The 22247-nt window shown below is 31.6% G+C and overlaps 1 protein-coding gene across 1 annotated transcript; it reads left to right on the top strand.

Annotated features, from left to right (window-relative positions):
- The first annotated feature begins 17392 nt into the window (after positions 1-17392).
- On the top strand, positions 17393-21562 carry LOC114418935 (expansin-A4-like). The gene is made up of 3 exons (XM_028384497.1): positions 17393-17615; positions 18321-18639; positions 20776-21562. The coding sequence occupies exons 1-3, from the start codon at positions 17468-17470 to the stop codon at positions 21083-21085; spliced, it is 777 nt and encodes a 258-aa protein (XP_028240298.1). The 5' UTR covers positions 17393-17467; the 3' UTR covers positions 21086-21562.
- Positions 21563-22247: the final 685 nt, after the last annotated feature.

Below are 22247 nucleotides of genomic sequence, written 5' to 3'. Positions count from 1 at the left end.
ATGGTTTCCTTGGTTATTCCCTTCTTTGTCATTGCCAATGTCATTGTGTTCATCATCACCATGTATGTCAATGATTGCCCCAACATTTCTACCACTTGCATTGCCCCTTTCCTCGGTCGTTTTCTCCTTTCAGCCTTTCAATGAGAACCCTCTTTTGGGGCCTTCATTATACACGTGAGTTGTTGTTTCAATTCCAGTTCTGCTGTTGAAAATTATTTTCTATCTGATCATGTAACTGATAAGTTTATCTTATCCCATAGTCACATTTCAACTTAATAAAATTATGACAAATTCTGAATAGTTTTTTAGGTAGTGCTGGTTAGATATTGAATGAAACATAAAAAGATTCATGTCTTAATAGATATATCATATATATTCTGTCTGAGATGAATGTTTGGAACATTTGGGCACAGTGGAGACGAGATATGGATTGAGTTTAAGCCCCGTCCGTAACCATATATGGTTTATTTATGACATGTGATCAGAATATCTATTTTTAGAGTTTAATGCATAGTAAGAAAATTCTTTCAATATAGGACAATTTTAGTTCTAATAAATAGTTGAATTTGGGCCTATTAATTCTAATGTAGGACCATTTTAGTGGTTTGAAGACACACTAAAATGTTTAAGCTTGGGTTAGTTCGTAACAAGGGGTTTGAAGACACACTAAAATGGTGAACTGGTACAAAATACTGATTTTGTTGATTGCAGATTATTTGTTGCTGTAGTAAAGATTGAAGAACTTTGTGCTTGTTGACTGTTCAGGCTACGGAACATGGGGGCTCTGGATGTGAACAAAGTGGTTCACAGACACCAGGGTTGGCGCCTCATCACTTGCATGTGGTTACATGGTGGAATATTCCATCTGTTGGCAAACATGTTTGGTCTTCTAGTCATTGGAATTCGGCTTGAGAAGGAATTTGGGTTCGGTATGTGTGACATATTCATATGTGCCTTGTAAATATCAGGTTCTTCAGAGTTAAAGGCCAGAAGAATCCTTAAGATAAATTTAGTATGACATTATATTTTTCTTTTAATTTCTTTACTAGCTAGGAAGTATAACTTTTTTGTTGTTTAGATAAACTTCTCTGTAAACAATTATATAAAAAAATGAGAAGGCAAAATGGATTGAGTTTCTTCCATAAGCTAAAATCAGCTTATGTACTACAGCTGTTGGAGAAGTTAAAGGAGATAACTTCTTTACAAGTTACGTACATAAGTTAATTTTAGTTTGAGAGAAGGTCAATTCGTTTAATCTTTTATTTTTTTTTCTCTTATAAGTGTGTTTACAGATAAGTTTATCCAAATAAGGTTTATCTCATTAGGATATTATTTGCATGTTTTGTAAACATTATTTCCTAATTATTTGTAGTAGTATTGCAGTGCTTATTGGACTGCTATTTATTATTTCTGAATTTGGAGGTAGCTTGCTTTCTGCTCTTTTCATTGGGGAAAGAGTCTCTGTTGGTGCTTCTAGTGCTCTTTTTTGACTTACTGGGAGGCATGCTTTCAGAACTCCTTACTAACTGGTCTTTGTATGAGAAAAAGGTGCCTTATTAAATTCATCATATTTGAAAGAGTTTAATTTTTAAACTATCAATCAATTAGAAATCATAATAGATATCACTTTTAAAATAGTTATTGTAAAAGTTAAAAAATTTATCATACATATCAATTCGTGATTAGATAACAACGTAAAAACCCTTTATACTGTTAGTAAATGACATGGACTATTTTCTCTATTTGAAATCTGAATATGACAAAAGGAAATGTTGTGCTCTTGAAAGCAAGCTATTGATTTGATTTAGATTTTCTTGCCATGTGCAGCTAGGAGCTCTCTTCATTGCTATCAACCTAGCAGTGGGGGTTCTCCCACATGTGGACAACTTTGCCCATATTGGAGGGTTTCTTTCAGGATTTCTTGTTGGATTTGTGTTCTTGATCCGTCCCCAATTTGGATGGATTAAGCAACGAAATGCTCCTCAGCCACATTCTCCAACATTAATTAAATCAAAATTCAACAAATATCAGTGCATCTCCTGGATCCTAGCCCTGATCCTGCTAATTTTTGGGTAAGCTGTGACATAATTCAACTTGAATGTAACTAAATTTATAGTTAGTATGGGTAGTTAGGCTGGTTTAGTTAGTAGTTAGTATAGGTATTAGTCCTATTAGTTGGCTGTTGCAAGTTGCAACTGCTTAAGTGTGTGTATGAGTGCTTGTTAGTTTAGTTCATTCACTCTGTAGATACTTGCAGTACTTGTATACTATCCCTTAATCAATCATTTTACACAATGTTATTCTACGGTAGTCCTCTTTTGTATTTTGAGCTCTATGGTGTATGGTCACAATACGTTGGTGTGACATATTTTTTCTCATGGCATCTCATCTGAGAATTCTGATAGCTGAAGTCTCATTTTTCTAATATATAATGAAAGAATTCGAGATAATAGCTACAAGTATACGAGAAAAAGAACCTTTTTCTTTTGTAATTCCTATGATGCAATTGGAAGTTGCTCTAGAAAAAGTATATATAAAGGTACTTGGAAATTATTAATCATGTTGACACATAGCAGGATCCAAGTAGTTAAGGTAGGCAAAGTTTTGGGAGTCGCTTTTAGATTCACCTTCTAAAACATAACCGAATATAATGAGACCAAACTTCTATGACTTAATAAAGTGACTTGGTCAATCTTTTAGTCACAAATGGACTGAAGACTATAAATAGGATGTGTTGTGGCACATTATCAACACTAGGCATGCTTGCATTGTTACTTTTGCTTGGTCCATCATCTTGTACAAATCAATACTTTTCTGTTCACTTTCATTCTGTCATTTATATTATTTAGTTCTGTTTATGCATAATTGTTTACTTGACAGGTTTACTACTGGCCTGATTTCACTTCTCCGGTGTGTTGATGCAAATGATTACTGCTCCTGGTGCCATTATCTGTCCTGTATTCCAACTTCAAGATGGAACTGCAATCCGAAAGCTTCATCTTCTGTTGTGGTAAGCATTTGTGCTGAAATAAGTTCATCTGAATTGCCAGTTAGTAAGGAATTGGGAGTGAAAAAAAAACAATGTTCATCTTGATTTTAACCTTTAACTTGTATGGTTCTTATAACGCATTTTTTTTAAGTCTTATAACGCATATTATTTTGTTGTGATACTTGTGTGGATGTGTGTATTAATGTTTGTTAAATACCATGCTGCAGACAGAGCAGATTTGTATTATAAAAATTTGGGTTCAAATTGCTTTGATATGGAATCACTTGATTATTTAATGAAGTTATCCTAAAGTTCAAACGATTAAAATGTGCTTTCTTTTTGCACTAATTTATTTGTAGCAAGGAATTCTTTACTTATGGTGCACTTTTGGTCTATAGACCATGCTATTTGGAATTTGGGCTTTGATCAAACTCAATTAAGTTGAGTGGACCTACTTTATGAGGAAAAACTCTCACTGTCAGGTTTATTTTTTTTATGACTCGATCAAAGGAACTAATTTTTTATTACTTGAAGCAATAGACACTAGTTAACATTGGAACAAATTGCTATTTTAAGGCACGTTTTGCTCATAATTTACAATTCTTGAATTATTTGCATGAACGAGAAAATAAGGTTATTAATAAAAAAAAAAAAATACATGGTTTCTTCTTTTATCTGCAACCTCTGTTAGCACTAGGAGCAAGAGTTTGATTCAACAGTTTGAAAACACTTTCACAGCTTTGAATTTTTAACTTCACTAATTTCTGAAACTCTGGCTATAATTAATTAAGTTGGTTCAAAGAGAGCTAGAACTATGAACCTTCCCCCATAGAACTGAAAGTTCCGTAGTGGCTGAAGAGTGAAGATAATTCCATTTAGCCAATGATGACAATAGAAGTTTCTGGCACATCAATAACAGATTAAATGACTCGGTCTCAAAGAACTAAATCCAAATAACTTTATTCGGGGTAAGCACCAAAAATGATGTTCTTGCACACCATTTTGTGAACAAGGAGACATGTGGTTGGAAAAATTAGAGTAAATGTGTGTAGAAAACGTTGTAAGACAAGTTGTTACATGGTGGAAACTGTGCATATATAAGATGATGGTGTGCACATTATTCGGGTTAGGAGGCACACTATGTAGCATATAGTACAGAAACCCCCCCTTAAAATGTACTAGTTATTTTATAGACCACATATATCTTCTATAGAGAATAATTTTGTTTGAATAGAAATATTATAGACAATAAAGCTCTCTTCGAATATTTAACGTATTTATATTCATAAAATTCAACCTCAAAATAATTAGTTAAGTTAAAATAAACTTATATCAATTGATTCACGAATTTAATAATTTAAAAAATAACAGTTTGATTAGAGCGCTCCATTCAATGTTTATATTCATATATTATATGGACCAGACAGTGATTTTGTCTATGCTGAGACTAACTAGATTTTGCAGCCCAAAATTTTCATTTATATTGTTATTTAACAAAATAAACCAATGACAAAGCCTGTATGAAGTTTAGGACCTTCCTTCTCTTAGCCTTGGAAGCCAATTGTAACAAAAACACGCTAGTTAAGCTATTAGGAATTACAGAACTATGAATGTTCAATTTTGAACATTTCGGTTAATTTCGGAGTGGAGGCTAGGGAAGTGATCATAAATGCAGGAACAGAAAAAACAGAATGTATTTAACAATTCCATAGTTCTCACGAGATTTGCGTAGTCAAAACAAGCATTGAAAGGTGCATTTAGAAGGTTGGTCTCGACAAATACTGAGATTCACCATGCACAATGCACGTGGTGTGCTTGTGACTAGTCTAAATATGTTCTTTATTTGCGGAATCAGAGGTTTGACTGAGTGATGTTATGGTCACCCCTAAACTTTTTAGGTTTATTTAAATTATTATGCAATATATAAAGATATTTTACAGTTCCCTCATGCTATTAAAAATTAAAATTGTATTTATTTAATATTTCCCTTCTCACATCGTATTCATATGCTACCCCTTGTAGTCAGCATATAGTTATATATTTAATTTATTTATAAGAGAAAATACTATGATTATATATTAAAATTCTTACATATGTTATGAATGTGAAATTTTTTTTTTTAATATTAAATCATTTTTTTGTTCTTAGCATTTGGCTTCCCTTTAAGTCAAAAATTGGACTCCACCCTTGTTTGATTCGCTATTAAGCCAAAGATGCATTAATTAATCCCCCGTATTAGATTTTGTCTCCATAGCTATCTGCTGATATGAGAGCAAAATCTTGTGGACCTCTCTATCCATGATATGAAAGACAATTTGCACTTGTTGATCTGCAAAAGTCCAAACACCATAATGTAGGTTTCAATTTGCCTCAATTCACTATGATGTATCCAGTATATTCTCTTACTAATAATTTTAATGTAATATAAGAAAACATTGGATAAAAAGTAAATATGTTAATATCCTAAAAATATATGTTAAGTATTTAATTCTTCTTATTATTGGATAAGTAGGAGAGTAAGTAAAAATTAATAGAATTATTCATCCACTATTTAACAACAAAGAGTACGCCTTAGTATAGTTAGCAGCACCAAAGAGTTAATAGGGATCACAAACATTTTAAGATGGCGTTAAAGTAGTTCCTTTTATTTACAGGTTCTTGAAGTTTTATCTCTAGATCTTTACTATAAGAACGGAAAGAGCGCACAGCAGACATAACTTTGCATAAAAGAATGGATACACATCAATTAATCGAGTTTTTAGTAAAAGACAGAGAAATATGGGAGAAGAAATAAAATACTGATAAAGAACGAGTGCTTAGTTTAAGAATAAAAATAATAAAAATGGATCATGTGTAATTAAGAAAAAGAACAAGCAAAAATGAGATTTAAAAAGTCTAGAACTTTATGATTTGTGCAGTAAAAAAAGAATTTTATGAATTGTGGTTGTGTTTTAAAATTCATTAATAAGAATGGTATATTTCTATTTAATTTTAGAATCAATTAAAACAACATAACATAAAGTATCTAAAATATAGAGATGCAAAATTAAGTTAAAATTATTTTTATTACTAATATTACATATCCAAGGGGGATTGGAGACAACTTGAAGTTTTTCACGGAAATGGTTGGTTGTCACTTGTCAAAGACTCGATGGGATACGTTTGCGGCGCAAAGCCATAAAATAGTAGACATGACATTAATTCATTATAGACCAATTTGTCGCATTTCTGTATGTGATTTTGAACAAATTGATATATGCATGTCCCTGCAAGCCACTTGAATTTAAATGCACAATATATTTAAATAGTTTACTTTGATATTATTTTTATTTAATTAGAATTAGAATTCTACTTTTCTTATATATGTAATATGTAATAATCTTGTATTTAAGAAACTTTTATTTTTTTTATGTAATATATATTTATATTTTTTAGTATTTATATAAGAACCCTTACTATTATATTGTTCTTTATTTAAAAGTGATTTTTTTTACATATTTATCTCCTTTAGCATTATTAGAAATTTATATTGATTCGTCTTCCGAATGTAAGATTATGTCTCATTCTTAATCTTAGCAACCACTGAGATTTCGACTGACATAAATGTAAAGAACCTGCTTATAAAAAAAATGTAAAGAACCACGTATACTATTTCAAGTATCATCTAAACTTGTTTCTTTACTAGTCATTTTCTGAGCTACAAGGGTCAATAAACTCTCATTTTATGTCTTCTCATGAAAAAAAATATATGAAACTTTGAAAAGTTAAAATATGTAAAAGAAAAATTAATAGAAGCTAAACTGCATGAATTTATTCAAGATAGTCTTCAAGAGCTGCTTATTGCTACATTTCGATACTTCTTTTCGTCCCTGATATATTGTTGAGCTTCGCGATATTTTGGAAGTTCTTGAATATAAAATGGAATTGAATACCCGTTGGGCCAAAAAACTAACGAGTGGCCAAAATAATCACAAACGTTGCATCAATCCCTTAAATTTGGATGCGGAGAAGAGAGAGAGCACATCCAACGTCCTCATCCCAATTGACTAGTCCTCAATGAATTCATTCCACAAGACAATGAAAGTGATAAATAACATAAATTTACAAGTCTCAAATAGTGGCTGTTGTCCCCCTTCCCCTCATGAGAGCTTCACACATGCTTCTATGTTGTTATCTTTATTGTCTTTATCATGAAGATTTGATTTTTTTTTTCTTTCATTTTTTCTTGTATATAAATATTTATTTAATATCATAAGTCTTTATAAAAATGTTCTTGACACTAATCAACATGTGTTAGTGTATTTTAGAGTGAAGAAATGTGTAGACGGGTAAAGTGATAGTGAATTTACTGTTCAATTTAAATGACTTAAATCTATAAGACATTTTAATTCAATCTTTTAATTAGTATTTTAATAGGTTTGCATGAACAGGTTGTTGACACATTCATTGGGACCCATCTCCTTTGGGTTGCCACTCAACAAAATCTCTTTTAAGTGATTTTGTGGGATACCTACCATTCTAAATACACATGAAGAAAAATGGACTTGAGTCTGAAACTTGAAACTACAAAAAAATATAAAACACTTTTTATGGTTTACATATAGAGACAACATTTTCTACTCATATTTTTTGTTGGAGAAGTCATTTAAAATAAAGATGTGGATTCACACGTTAAAGGATGACCCGAGAGTTAAATCCATTTGTCATCATCTCCATATTCTTTCCTTTCTTAATCACTTCAGTAAAGATGATGCTCTATGATTGCACCATAATGCCATGGGGAGTAATTCTCAACTCTTTGGTACTACATGCTAGATTATTTTGAAAGTCGGTAACCACTGATGTTTCTAGGGCAAGGGACGAACATAGATTTATACTATGAACCAGATCACAAGCCAATATCAATTCATTTAAACTCACTTCATAGGATCTTCCTCCACAAGAGACCCTCGTAATGTCGTATGATCTACACCTATTTCTCCTTTGGTCAAGTTGAATATTAATTGAAGTTCTTTGGGTGACCCAGGGCCATTAGGGTTTGGAGGTATAATGTGGGACTCCTAGAGACTTTGGCTTTTCGGGTTCAATGGTCTTTGTGGTCACACTACAAACATGCATGTTGAGCTCCTTGCTATCCTTAATGGGATGCACCATGCATGAAATAATGGGTTTAGACATATTATCATAAAGACAAACTCCTTAGTTGCTATCCACCTAATTGAGTAGCAATCACCTTTGTTTCATCTGTTTGCGACGATAGTTACATCTATTAAGTCACTCTTAACTTTTCAATGGGAGATTCATATCATTCACACTTTGTGAAAAGTGAATGTTTGCGTTGATATTCTCACAAAGAAGAGAGCTTTCACCTGTGTATCATTGGTCACACTAAAACTTTGTCCCAACAATGTTACTACTTATGCACTTGACACAATTTTTGTACGCTAGTAATTTTTCTCTATCCTTTTCTTCATTAATAAAAAAAGAGTATTTTAATTCAAATTAATAGAAGATATATCTTACTTTCTCCCATTTATACACCTCTTTATTTTAAATGACTTAAATCTTAAAAATGAATCATTAAAAATGATTTACACCCTTTGATGTTTTTACATATTCTGGAAAATTAATTAGTTTCTCACCAAATACATGAGTGGATAACTGGATAGTTTAAAAACAAACAAACAAAATACTGTAGCCATCAATCCTTCAATCAAATGTGAGAAGAATTAGGCTTTGTGTATTCTTATATGCACTTGAAATTTCAGCAATACCCAATAAAAAATTATATATGATTAGTATTTAGGACGAACTAGCCTTAATTCAATTACGTATTCATTTTGGATGCGGATGCCTCTGATAAGATATTTATATATCTCAATACAGGAAATATTTTTTTATCGTTAAGTATTAATTATTAATTATTATTAAATTTATCAGTAAGAAGATTCAAATTCATAATTTCTTTTTCTCTATTTTTTTTTATAATTAAACTAACCTTATAACCCATCTAGATAGGAAATATATTAAGGGAAGTATAAAAAGAATTAAAAATCTTGACCTTAAAATTTCAATGAATGATATGATTAACATTAGATTTAAGTAAAAAAAAATCCTATTTATCCAAGCATTATCATGATCAAATTAATTCATCTCATCTCTTTCACTATCATTAGATATAGCCCCTATCCATTATGAGACTAATATCATAGCCACTTTATTATAGGAATACTCCCTACAAAATGTATTTTTCAAGATTTAAACACCAATCTTTCCGCCTAGCTGAGAGCGTGGCTTGTACAACACCACCTACGTCGCAATGTATATGAACTGATGCAACGTCCTTAATTCAATTTCTAACTTTCGCTATCATTAAAAATTGTCCTTAATTACAATTTCTGCACAAAATCTACGCTAGCTCCTAATTCTTTTATCAAGCACAAGTGCTTTATATAACAATCATTAGGAGGGATAGCAATATTTAACAATCATTAGGTCAGGTGACGAAAATATAATGTTCAAAAGAGTCATCTCCTATTGGCTGATGTTAGCCAAAAATCAAGTTGTGGTGTGGTTCGTCAACTTGCTTACAACTTGCAAGAAATGCCAACAATATCATCATAATACAGGGAATATATAGTTTTGGAATGCATGCTTTAATTTCTCCAAGTTTTCGAAACTTGATTCCGCATAATTTTTGCAGGCAACATCATGAACCTGATAAGGCGAATGAAGACATGAAAGGTTGCCTTCAATTAACGTGCATATGAGACAAAACCTTTGATAAGCTTATCTTAAAATCAAGCATCCAAAACACGTAGGCATGTATATTGAACAACACTCTCATAATTTTATTTTTTTTGTTATTGTTCTTCCAATCTTATTCGTTCTTCCTTCGACACAGACACATATAAGCAAAATGCATTATTTAAAGTAAATTATTGTTATCTAAACCTCTGCCGATCCTATATAATAATATTGCATATGCATTTCTTGAAATGGAATTTTATACACATATAATTAAGTGATAAGCCATCATGTTTAATTTGTCAATCAAGCATATGAACTAAATTATTATTCTTTAGAAACTAATTATGAATACTAATTAATGAAGATGATTGCTTAGTGGGGAAGCATACATGATGCATTAACTGATGAAGTATGACCCACAAATTAATATATAACACAAATCACAAAGTCAAATTAATAGAGCTAGTTGATCAATTTAAAAACAAAATTTCCTTTGAAATTAACTGAAAGTCAGCTCTGGAAGCCAATTGCATGTTAGTATGTTTTATGCATAGAATTATCTATGCACTATAGTGTGTGACTGTGTATCACCGACTATATATCTTATTACTCTTCAATGGTGGCTATACATTATAAACATAGACATCTCTATTCACATGCAATATTATAAATATATCTATTGGCCATATTATTAATTAGACATTTCTCTTGATCATCATCATATGATTTGGTACGGAAATATTGGACGGTAAGGTACAGTTCTTTGCGTAGAGAATAATTAAATTTAATTTTAAATAGCATGAACAATTAAATTAAATGTACTTTTGCATTTCGCTCATTCAAAATTGCTTTTTTTTTCTTCTATATATATAAACTAATTGAACATTCGTTAACCTAGAAAAATGGGTAACTTATGCTTGGCCAACTTATACATGTAATTGAAGTAACCACCATGTGTTTGGGGTATTTTAGCCGAATAAACTGCACTAGTCATTAATAATTCCATGTCCCTTTTGAAGAAAAGGAGGAATCTATGCATCCACACCTAACTTTATGTGTCTTCTATGTATAAAATAGTGGTATTGCATATAAATCGATTATTGGGAATTTAATGACTTGTAGCTTAGCTAATTGCACGCTTCCGATCTTAAGTTTGAGAGCATACAAAACTTATATTCATTCGATCCTCAAAGTTTAAACTAATAATTATTATAGTTTATTCTAATTTTGATACATAATATATTTTCCAGGCTTGTGAGATTTTATACCTTTTATTATATTCAAGCGAAACTGACTATGCTTCTTGTTCTTTTTTGTCAACAATGGTAAAATTTTATTAAATAAAGGTACCAGTAGTACTATAAGCATCATACATCAAAATGCGAGGAACCCCAAATCGAACTTCCTGAGGTTACTTCCTATTAATACCAATTTGTTAATTAGACCTAAGTAATCGAACTAATTATTGATATGAATGGGATTTTCAGACGACACACTATTGAAGAGTTTCGTGATTAGTTCTATCTAAGTGGAGTACAAACGAATATAATAGCCCTATACAATAGACGGTAGTTTCATTAGAAATTATATATCAAAAGTAACCGGTAGAGTCCATTTCCCCATTCATTAAGATTTTAAAAAAAAGGATTCCATGTTGTATAAGCAATTTATCTTTTCTTCAAAATATGCTCATATATATGGCTTTGGATCCCAAAGAACAGTGTTTGGAAGCTATCAATTCAAAAACCAAAAGTCAAATCTTAAACCATTTTATAGTAATGCTAGTAACACGTCGTTTTACCCGCCATTTTTATATTTGAATAATTTATTATTTTATTATAATTGGTCTTCCTTGCTCTGGTGTTTCGGACTTAATTCTTTGGCTAGAAGTTTCCAATTTTCATTTGTGAGAATCAGCATATCTGTCGGTAGCACGGTAACTATCAGCCCCGAGAGAAGACAAAGCGAATGGAAACTCTATTACTACATTTTATACTATAGCACATTGAGAAGACACATGGTAAATTAAAAAGCATTGTAGTTAACGTCGGTTTTTTTATGATTTTTTTAGAATTACGCGGTTGAATATTTTTTCTAATGCATAAGAAGAATTCGAATTATCTATATATAATCAGTAATGATATTTATTAAACTTAAACGTTGCTATTCACCGGTTACTAGTGACGCGGTCTTCGTATATTATGATTTTGATGTTATAGTACGTAGGTTGAGGTATTTCATGCTATAGTATATATACGTGGCGATACCAGATCATAAATTTTTGGGACACTTTATGACCCTTTAGTATAGTGGTAGGTCTCTTCCCCCAGATCATAAAATTTTTGGGACACTTTTATGATCCTCAGAATCTAATTGTCGTGCCCAAAAGAAGAAACAAGTTAGATATAGTGCTGAGAAAAAATGCACAACCAGATGGAGAACAAAGCCAGTTAGTTTAGGGAGGAGACAACCCAAAAACACATAGAAATGTTCTTTGCCGTAGTAGAGTAAGAAACAATCTCACTATGGTCTATGGAAGATCTATGGAGAGATCATGAAGATCTCTCTTTCAGTAGGCTTTACCCTTTTGTGTTAATTAAAGGGAAAAAAGAAAGAGGAAAACACAAAAAAACTCAAAAATCTTAAAATTTTCTTAATGCGAAGGAAAGTTGTCTTATCCGGAAGTCAAAATGTCAAAAGCTTCAATTAAAATTTATAAAGATATTAAATACGAACTATTAATAGAGCACTACAATATAAAGTAATTAACAATCAAATATTTAATTATGATTCAAATTCAACAATTAAGTCAACTATAATATTTTACAAAGTAATATTTTTTTTTTGGATGGGGGTTTTCCCTTTTCTTCCACCAAAAAATTTAATCATTTTTGTTGTATTTGTGGATGTTTAATGCACTTCCCCATTCCCATTTAATTGCCATTTAAGAATTTTACCAAAAAAAAACATTAAGAAAGACAATAAATAAATTAACGAGTAAAATATTTTACTCCATATTAATATTGAACTGTACTTGTTAAAGATAAAATTAGAAAAAATGTCTTTAATTGTTCATTACTATAATAAAATGTCAGTTAAATTGGAATTAATGTATACATTTTATTAAAACTATAATCCAATGAGAATGAAGAGAATATATATATATATATATATATATATATATATACTACTGTTAATTCAGTGTCCGAACAATAGAGCTAGTATGGTGAGTAGTACTTTTTTTTATCAGCATCGCTAGTATGAATACTTAATTTTAACGAAGAAACAAAATCACGTGTGCAATGGTGTGCAATTGTGAATGTGATAATTGCACGGATAAGATTAATCATATAAAAAAAAGGGACATGGTCATGGGAAGGCGTGAGCGAGCAAGAGAGATGGGTGAGATTGGATGGAAATAGAAAAAAACAGCATTAAAGAATAGAGAAGAGAAGATTGTGGCAGGAAAAAAAGCATCACATGGCTGGCTAACACAACGTGGGGGCTGCGATGATCTTGGTGGCACGTTCACATGTCTTGGCATGCAGCATCATTGGTTGGTAACTTGTGGTTCAACCACATATGCTGACGTGCAAGATTTGCAAGATTTGGTTCGTCGGTGACTGGGTCACTTTTCAAGGTTTCCATGGCTTACGTGTCACTGTGCACCCATCCCTCTCTTTGTAGTTAATGAGATGAGGATTGTGGATATGCCCTAGCACCGTTGTGTGGGTGTGAGACTCATCAATGAACCCTTAATTTGTTTCTCAAATGTGTCAATGCAAATGCCAAAGCCAATAATAATACTAGTATACTACAAAGGTTGGTGAGACACAAACTAAAAACTCTCTACCCCTTGCTTGACATGTGTCAAATTTTTTTTGTTCTTATTTTCTTATACCACAAAATGGATCTGAATAAGACAAGCTTGCCTTGAGGCTGGGGCTTTTTGCAACGTGTAAGAGTTCTAATTAACATTTACATGTAATATATGTAAAGAAGATTAAAAAGACATTAGACACCGTCTGTAGTTTGAGATTGACCTTTAAGATGAATTTCATAACTTAATTAAGGAATCTATAACAACTTAATTATGGTCTTATAAATAAAATACAAAATAAGTGGTTCAGTTCGAATTACTTTGCAATGCTAGTATTTTTTTAAAAGCATTTTGCTTTGCTAGCTAGTATGAACTCTTAAGATAATATTTAATGTTACTCGAGTTAATTTTTTTGGATATGATTGATTTCTCTTACTAGCATTCTTATTTAGATAAACAATAACATAGCAAATATTTCTTTACATAGCCTATCAAAAAAATATTTAAAGAATAATTTTTATGCACTAACAATATTGTAAGAAGTTTTTATATTATTACTCAATAAGAAATTATGATAAATATAATTTTTAAGATATTTTTCATAAAAAAATAATGAATATACTGTATATAATGATTTCTGATTGAATAAGCATGAAAAAGCTCTATAAATTATTTTTCTTTAAGAATAATGAGCTAGCAAGAGTTATTACTTTTTGAAAAATTTTGATTTATAAATTTACTTTCTAACTTATAATTAAAAATTAAGGTAGAACAACTTCATACGTTTTAAGTAAATTGCATTGTTAAAATAAAAATTTAAAATTGCATTTATAAATCGTTCTTATATATAATAGATGTGTTTAAATATGTAGAAAATAAACCCATTTGCGCATGTTATTAAAGACCAGTGTGAGGAATGTGAGTAAAATGACATGTCAAAAAGTTCATTTGCTGGATCCAAAGTGTCATTTGAACTCTTTGAATGGAAGATTAGGAACTGAGACTCTGAAATATAAGACAAATATTGGGCCTTCGACACGAAATCGATTTAACGTCGCACATGGCTTCAAGGTCTTGATGTGACCATCAACCCTACCGAGCAACTTACGTACTGCAGGTGCTTGTTATCTTCTTTTTTTTCTCCTTTTTTTTTTATTTTATCTATGATTAATTTGATATTTTTGGTTCCATTTCATCTGCATTTTGGCTTCAACTAGGTTTCCTTTCGTGACCCATTGGCCTTCAAAATTCCAGTATTTTTTTTCACATTTACTAGCTTTCTTGTCCTTTTATACTATATCATTTATATAAATGTGATATATATTTGGTACGTAATTCATAAAATAAAATGATAGCGTTTAGTGCATGTTTGGCGTTTTCCTCACCCTAACGTGGGTTCAGAGTTACAAACAGATGTTTGTCTACTTTACATATATAGTTGAGTTTGTAATTGCAATAATATACCTTGCAATTTTTTTTATAACAAAAAACAATGTTGTTAAGACGTGCTCCTATTCATTCAGTTTCATGGAGTTTTCTACAATATATATATATATATATATATATATATATATATATATATATATATATATATATATATATATATGATGTTTGATTTTGGTTTTTGCAAGAACTGGAAATTATAGGAATGAAGACATGCATGCATGTTTATTCCTTTGTTCTATGTTCGTTTTGGCATATGGCAGTCTCGTGGGAGTTTTTAACCTTTAAAGGGATTTGGCAAGGGAATTCATTAGTTCCTTTGGTTTTTGGTTACTAATGATGGCTAAAAGTTAACATGAATTGCTTTATAGCATAGATGGGATTAGATGTGTTCAGTGGTTATAAAATTGGAGACCAAAAGATGGAGTTTACTACAATATATATGCCGATGAAATGTTGATAATTTAATAACTAAATATCAAGAATTTGTGTCTATATCAAGGTTGTCTTTAGAAATTTGGAGCCTATTTTTAGTGTAGAAGTAAAGAGCAATGTAATCATGTCGAAGCTAGCATAAGAGAGATATTTAATCTATCGATTTAATCTATTATAAATTACAATAATTGAATTAATGATTTTTTTCCTGCCTGAATAAATCAGATTTTGGTTAACAAGGAATTTTAGTTAGTTCAATTGATTAAGTAGAGTACTTAACTTATTATAAACTATTTTATATTTATCCTCGATTTCTAAGACAAAAAAAAAATCAATTTTTGGTTCTTACATTAAAATTAATCTAATTAATAATTTACATTATCTATTATATTTCTTTACTGAGAAGAAAACTTCACTAAAAACACGTAGGTCAAAATTTAATCGGATCACAGCCATTAAATTAAGTTCACTCAAGGGGTTTTCCCCTGTGGATGAAATTAATGATAGACCAACTTTGAGAACCTTTAAGAAAAGAAAATTTATACTTGTAAAATAAAATATATAATTAAGAGAGAGAAAAAGAGACAATGAAGATAAATTTAAATTTAAAATATATTAAATAATTCGAAAAAAGAGAGAAATAAACATAAAATAATATATATATATATATATATATATATATATATATATATATATATATATATATAAATTATTATACCAGTTATTATACGTGTATCATTTCTCTCAAGAAAATATCTTGGTGGTTAGTTTCAAACATAAATGACATTATCCTGGTTAAGATTAATCCACTAGCGTAAAAGAAATTTTAGAAGAATGGATGAAAGATGATACCGCACCATCTTTTTACTTGATATTTATTCCAAGTCAAACAAGTTGAGAGAAAGCAAATGTTCCCTATAACTATCTGTTCTTTTTAATATTAGTTTTTTTTATAAGAAAACCATCATTCTGAAGATAAAAAAAATACTTATAAAAATTAACACAATAATAACTTCACTAAATGTATTGTTATTTATAACTTTCTGAGCAAATTGTGAACAGAATTCCATTTTATTGCGATGACAAGTTTAAAGTGGGTGATATATATTTACATCTAACTTAGTTTTTCATGTGTAAACAAAAGCTATTAATTCTAACTTTTACGTTTTTAATCTTAGGATTGGCTGCAAAGCGTGTATCCAAACACGAGGTTGATCTTGATTCAAGCAAACCGTTGTAATTTTTTATTGCTCAATTGAGAGGACATAAATTGGACGTTAAAGAACTTTTCTCATAATAATATAAGCTAAAAAGTGACTACACTTTGCTTGTGTTGTGGATAACATGAATCATGACATTAGTGTGAAATCAAGGAAGGGGTCTTCCCTATTTCACGTCAAACTTTTGCTATGTCTTTCCATGATGATGAATGCATCATGTGCCTCCCCCCATTTTTTCCTCTCTCAAATTGAGCCTCAACTTGCCTTGGTCACTCTGACCCAAACAGTTTTAGCATGAAGGAGAAGCATGTGTGATGCACATGCACATCATTTCATGTTCCATTAATAATAGGGGTGACCAAAACATTCCTTGTGGAAAAAGAAAAGAGAGAGAGAAAACTTCAACCAATTAAGGTTATGTTTGGATAACCATAATATGGTGTACAAATCTAAAACAAATTTAATGGTTCACAAATTTAGTTTGCAAAAAGAAAAAATTGAATGTTTTTGCAAATCTTATTTTACCCAAAAAAATCTGTTTGTAATAATAAAATAAACATGCATTAAATTATTGAAGGAAAGTTCCATAAAATAAGATCCCATAGAGAAAGAGACAAAGAGAGAGAAGCAAGTTACTTAGATGGTAATAATTAGTTCAGAAACTACTGCACCTGCAGGTCCATGACCTAATTCATCTCACTCCTTGCTTGGCCTCACTCCATAAGTACCCCCCTTCCCTTCTCACTTTCCATTCACCCTCAAACCAATACAATCAACCAACCCCTTCACTCTCTCTCTCTCTCTCTTGCAATGGCTGCCATTGTTTTCATCCACATTGCATCATTGGTCTCTCTTTTTGTTGCAACAAGTGCAAGAATCCCTGGAGTTTACACCGGTGGCCCCTGGCAGAGTGCTCATGCCACCTTCTACGGTGGCAGTGATGCTTCTGGAACAATGGGTAAAGCCTCACTCTTCCTCTAATTCCTCCATCGCCTCCCATTACATCTTACTCTTCCCCCACCCCCTGTTTTCCTCTGTTTTCCCCTGTTTTCTACTACCCAAATCCTCTCTACCTTCCTCTCTATCGTCACTCCCCATGTTGCATTTTCAATTCTGTATTGAAATCCTACTCTCTCAAAACCATATTTAGAATTCTAAGTCAAACCATCATTCTTTTAGGCATCAAAATCTCCTCTTTTATGACCCATCTCCCAAACCCAATTATACTAAACCCTCTTTCCCAGATGTACACAACCAAAGCATTAACAAGCACACAGTTTCAATTTCTTCATAATCCTTGATTTTACAAAAAAATTGCACATAAATGCAGCTAATGTAACCATAATTGCGATTGCATAATCCCAAAAACCTTGACTTGCTGTCACAATTGCAGTTACAAACAGTTTTCTAAAACCTTGAAAACAACTCAAAACCCCTTACCCATCATAAATTTCCCATCTTTTTCCCACATTTTCCCACACCCAAAATCCAAAAAAGCCGGATTCAAATCCAACCAACCACCCTCTAGTAAAAGATAAAAAAAAAAAAAAAAAACCCTTAGTTTCTTCTCCAACATTCCAAAAAATCTCAAAGCAATGATCAAATTTCGTTCTTGAATTTTTTCACACAAGCCTTTCTTAATTGAATTCTCTTGTTCCTTCAGGTGGTGCTTGTGGGTACGGAAACCTGTACAGCCAGGGCTACGGAGTTAACACCGCGGCGCTGAGCACTGCTCTGTTCAACAACGGTTTAAGCTGCGGCGCGTGCTTCGAGATAAAGTGCGACCAGGATCCACGGTGGTGCAACCCCGGGAACCCTTCGATCCTAATCACTGCGACCAACTTCTGCCCTCCGAACTTCGCCCTTCCGAACGACAATGGCGGATGGTGCAACCCTCCCCGCCCGCACTTCGACCTCGCCATGCCCATGTTCCTCAAGATCGCCCAGTATCGCGCCGGAATCGTCCCCGTCGCATACCGCCGGTGAGTCACTTTATGGGTTTTCTCAATTTGTTTGTCTGCTTTGCATGTGTTTTTGTTTTTTACTGTTTTGGGAGCTCAGAAAACGACGGAAACACCTAAACGGTAAGAAAATTATTAGTTATTATAAAAATCGTGAAACTTGTTGAATATATAATATAATATGTGATTAGATATGGGTGTATTCTAAGTTATTTTATTTTATTTTCTTACAAAACATGAGTTACGTATTTTATACCCATTATTACTTGATTTAAAATGAGAAAATTTATTTTTTTATTAGTGACCATAATCTTATGGAATTTTAGAGAGAGAGAGAGAATTAAATATATATTTTTAAAGTTTGAGGACCAAATTTATTGATGGAAAAATATAATATCCAAAAACGTTAATAAGGACTTGTTGTATATTTCAGTCAAAAAGAAAATAGGGACTTGTATATTAATCTAGTTTTAAAGTTGACACTAATTTGATTAATGAGATGATGAAGTTATTAATTGTGTGTTTATAAATATAGAGAGTGAACATATTAAACAATCCAAATTAATTAGAAAAATAAACATGAAGTATAGTTTATATTTGTGATATATTGAATATTTTTTGAAAACTTATTATTTTTACTTTTTTATTGTGTAGTTATGTCTATTCATCATGTAAATCTTTTAATGATCAAAATCTTGAAAAACTTTTTTTCTTTCTAAAATTCCATTTTCTCTCTCATCATTCACCTATGTGAAAAGAACTAAACAACATAATAGAATATATATTTGTTTTTTCCTAAACAAACTTCTATGAACAACTAAATGTCTAAATGTATAACCTCATCACTGTTTTTTTTTTTTGGGTTAACAAAACTAGATAAACAATTCTTGAAGATGAGCGTTAAAACTGCCATAAGTTATTATGGAATTCTCCTGAAATTATGAATTTGCAAACTGAGGCTGAGGCACCGTACCACATACAAACACAGAACCACACATATTCAAAATTCTTGCCTTTTCCGTCATTGTTTTTTTCCCTGTGCCCTGATTTTCTTGAAGAAAAAAAAACAAATATTACTATTAGAATTTGCTCAGCAGTTTTTATCAGAATCCGCATTCAGATGTTTTGTCCATTACACACCACAAACCAACACAAATAGCCATTAGTTATAAACTAGTTGTACCTTCAAACATGGAAGAGGGATTCTACGATATGCGTCTTATAATTAAGTTAGGGTGCATTCATGTACCATACACAAGTTATCATTAAATCTAGACATAATAAATCATGTGTATTCAACAATAACATATACAAAACTTTTTTAATACATGTTTCACAATTACTTAAATGCTGCATGTCGGTACAATTTATCTTACATACAGGGTGACGGTTGCAAAACTTTTTTATTTTTTGACGAAAAAAACTTTTTTCATTATTGTATCAATGAAATTGGCTAGAGAAACAATTAATTAATACTCATTACATACATAACTCATTGGTAAACAGTTAAACTTTTGATTACTTTTTTTTAGAGAAGTTAAACTTTTCATTACTATTATAGGGTATTATAGTCATATGATTTCTATTTATGTGATCAATGTTGTCAATTTGTAAAAAGCTTTCCTACTTGTTTCTGTAGCTTTTAGCCCTTTCGGTGTTTTGGCTTATTGATACATCATACATCATATATGCTTTAGTTTCGGTGGTTACAACCAAATGTCAAAAATAACCTTATTTGGCAATATTACTAGCTGTTATGGGTATTATAGTCATCCAAATACCGGATCTGCAAATTCTTCAGTGCTTCAAGGGTATGCTAGTAAAATGCTCCCCAAGAAAATTAATAGGTTCCCGAAAATTTAGGACTTAAAGTCAGAAAAACAAAGTTCGTAGTTCCATACCGACTTTGGGTCCCTTATCCAGTTATCCTTAGAATATGTCACAAATTAATATTACAAAAATTAAGAGTCAGATATGAAATTTTTAACAGTCACATTGGTTACCTTTTGTACTTGAACTGAAAACTTTATCTAAGAGGACTAAATTTAGTATATTAGAGTGAATTACATGTTAATTCAAAGTGTAATATGATTATTGATGTGATAGTCTAAAATTTAAATAATGAATTGATTTTTTTATAATTTTATTTGGGTGCAGGGTGCCATGCAGGAAGGCAGGGGGGATCAGATTCACAATCAACGGTTTCCGTTACTTCAACCTGGTGCTGATCACCAACGTCGCAGGTGCAGGGGATATCGTGCGCGTGAGCGTGAAAGGAAGCAAAACCGCGTGGATGAGCATGAGCCGCAACTGGGGGCAAAATTGGCAATCCAACGCGGTTCTGGTGGGCCAGGCCCTTTCCTTTAGGGTTACCGGCAGTGACCGACGCACCTCAACCTCCTGGAACGTGGCACCACCTAATTGGCAGTTCGGACAAACCTTCACCGGAAAGAATTTCCGTGTCTAAATCCAAGAAGAAGAAGAAGAAGAAAAGAGAGAAGAAAATAACAATACTCTTAAATTAATGGCTCCTGGTATTTTTGAGTTTGTTTGCTTCAGTTTCCCTGCTTCTAACTTCCCTCTATTTTCCTGGGAAAGCTTTGGAGTGGGTGGTAGGGGGTTAAAAGAAAATTAAGAGAAAGGTAGTTTTAGGAAAAGTAAAAGTGAAAGTAAGGTTAATAATTAATATAAATGTAAGTCGGGGGGGTGTTTGCATTAAATGTTAAAGTGTTTTATGTATGGGTGATGCTGGAATATTAATTACCCAGCATTAGCAACCCGTTTTTCTTTTCTTTGTTTATTCAAAGTGTGAGGGGGCTGAGGAGGTTGCAAGGAGGAACATGTAGCCCGCAGCTCTGGCTTTAATATTGACATAAATGTACTATCATATCAACAAATATAAATAAAAGAATAGCATTTCAGTTGCTATAAATGCTGATTTAAATAGGCTTGTGTGTGTGTGAGGGAGTTTTCTCTTTTTGGTATAATGAAAGTAATAGAAATTTGAATTTCTGATTCCATTCACATCCCAAGCTCTTATACAATTAATCAATTGTAGTGGCTTAAATGGCTTGAGTTATAGGAGTGTGTAGCAACTTGTGTTTTTTTTCAGACCAGCTGTTGTAGTTTTTTGTGAAACAAAAAAAATACACAAGTTTATTTCATAACAATGAAATTGGACTGTTAAATTGAATTTCTTTATTCTTTATGAATTTAGCTCCTCTAATTAAAGCATGGACTGTACTTTATAAAACAAAATTACAGAGTAATAACTATTGATTATATAATCAATAGTTAAAAAAGTAATGGACCATTTTCAAAAGAAAAGTAAAGTCTTAGTACACCTTTTCACTTCTCTAGAGGTTAACATATTCCTACTTCAAAGGATTTCTCCTTCACGTAATTACTTCATATACATTCTTGATTGAGCCCATTTGTCTAAGTCCAACAAGCCTTTCTTAACTCCTATATCCTCAATATTTATGATCTACCTTTGTGATGGCACCCTATTTTGTTAGGTAATTAGTTTTCAATGGTTGATTTCCTAGTCAATTATTATTTCTATACAATTTATCCATGATTTATATTTCAAAAACTATATTTTAGAGGAATCAAATATGTAATTTATA

This window comes from Glycine soja, chromosome 7 (genome assembly GCF_004193775.1).
Source record: "Glycine soja cultivar W05 chromosome 7, ASM419377v2, whole genome shotgun sequence".
In the NCBI taxonomy this organism is placed as follows: domain Eukaryota; kingdom Viridiplantae; phylum Streptophyta; class Magnoliopsida; order Fabales; family Fabaceae; genus Glycine; species Glycine soja.
Note: the sequence above shows the minus strand (reverse complement) of the source record. Positions and strands in the feature narration are given on the sequence as shown.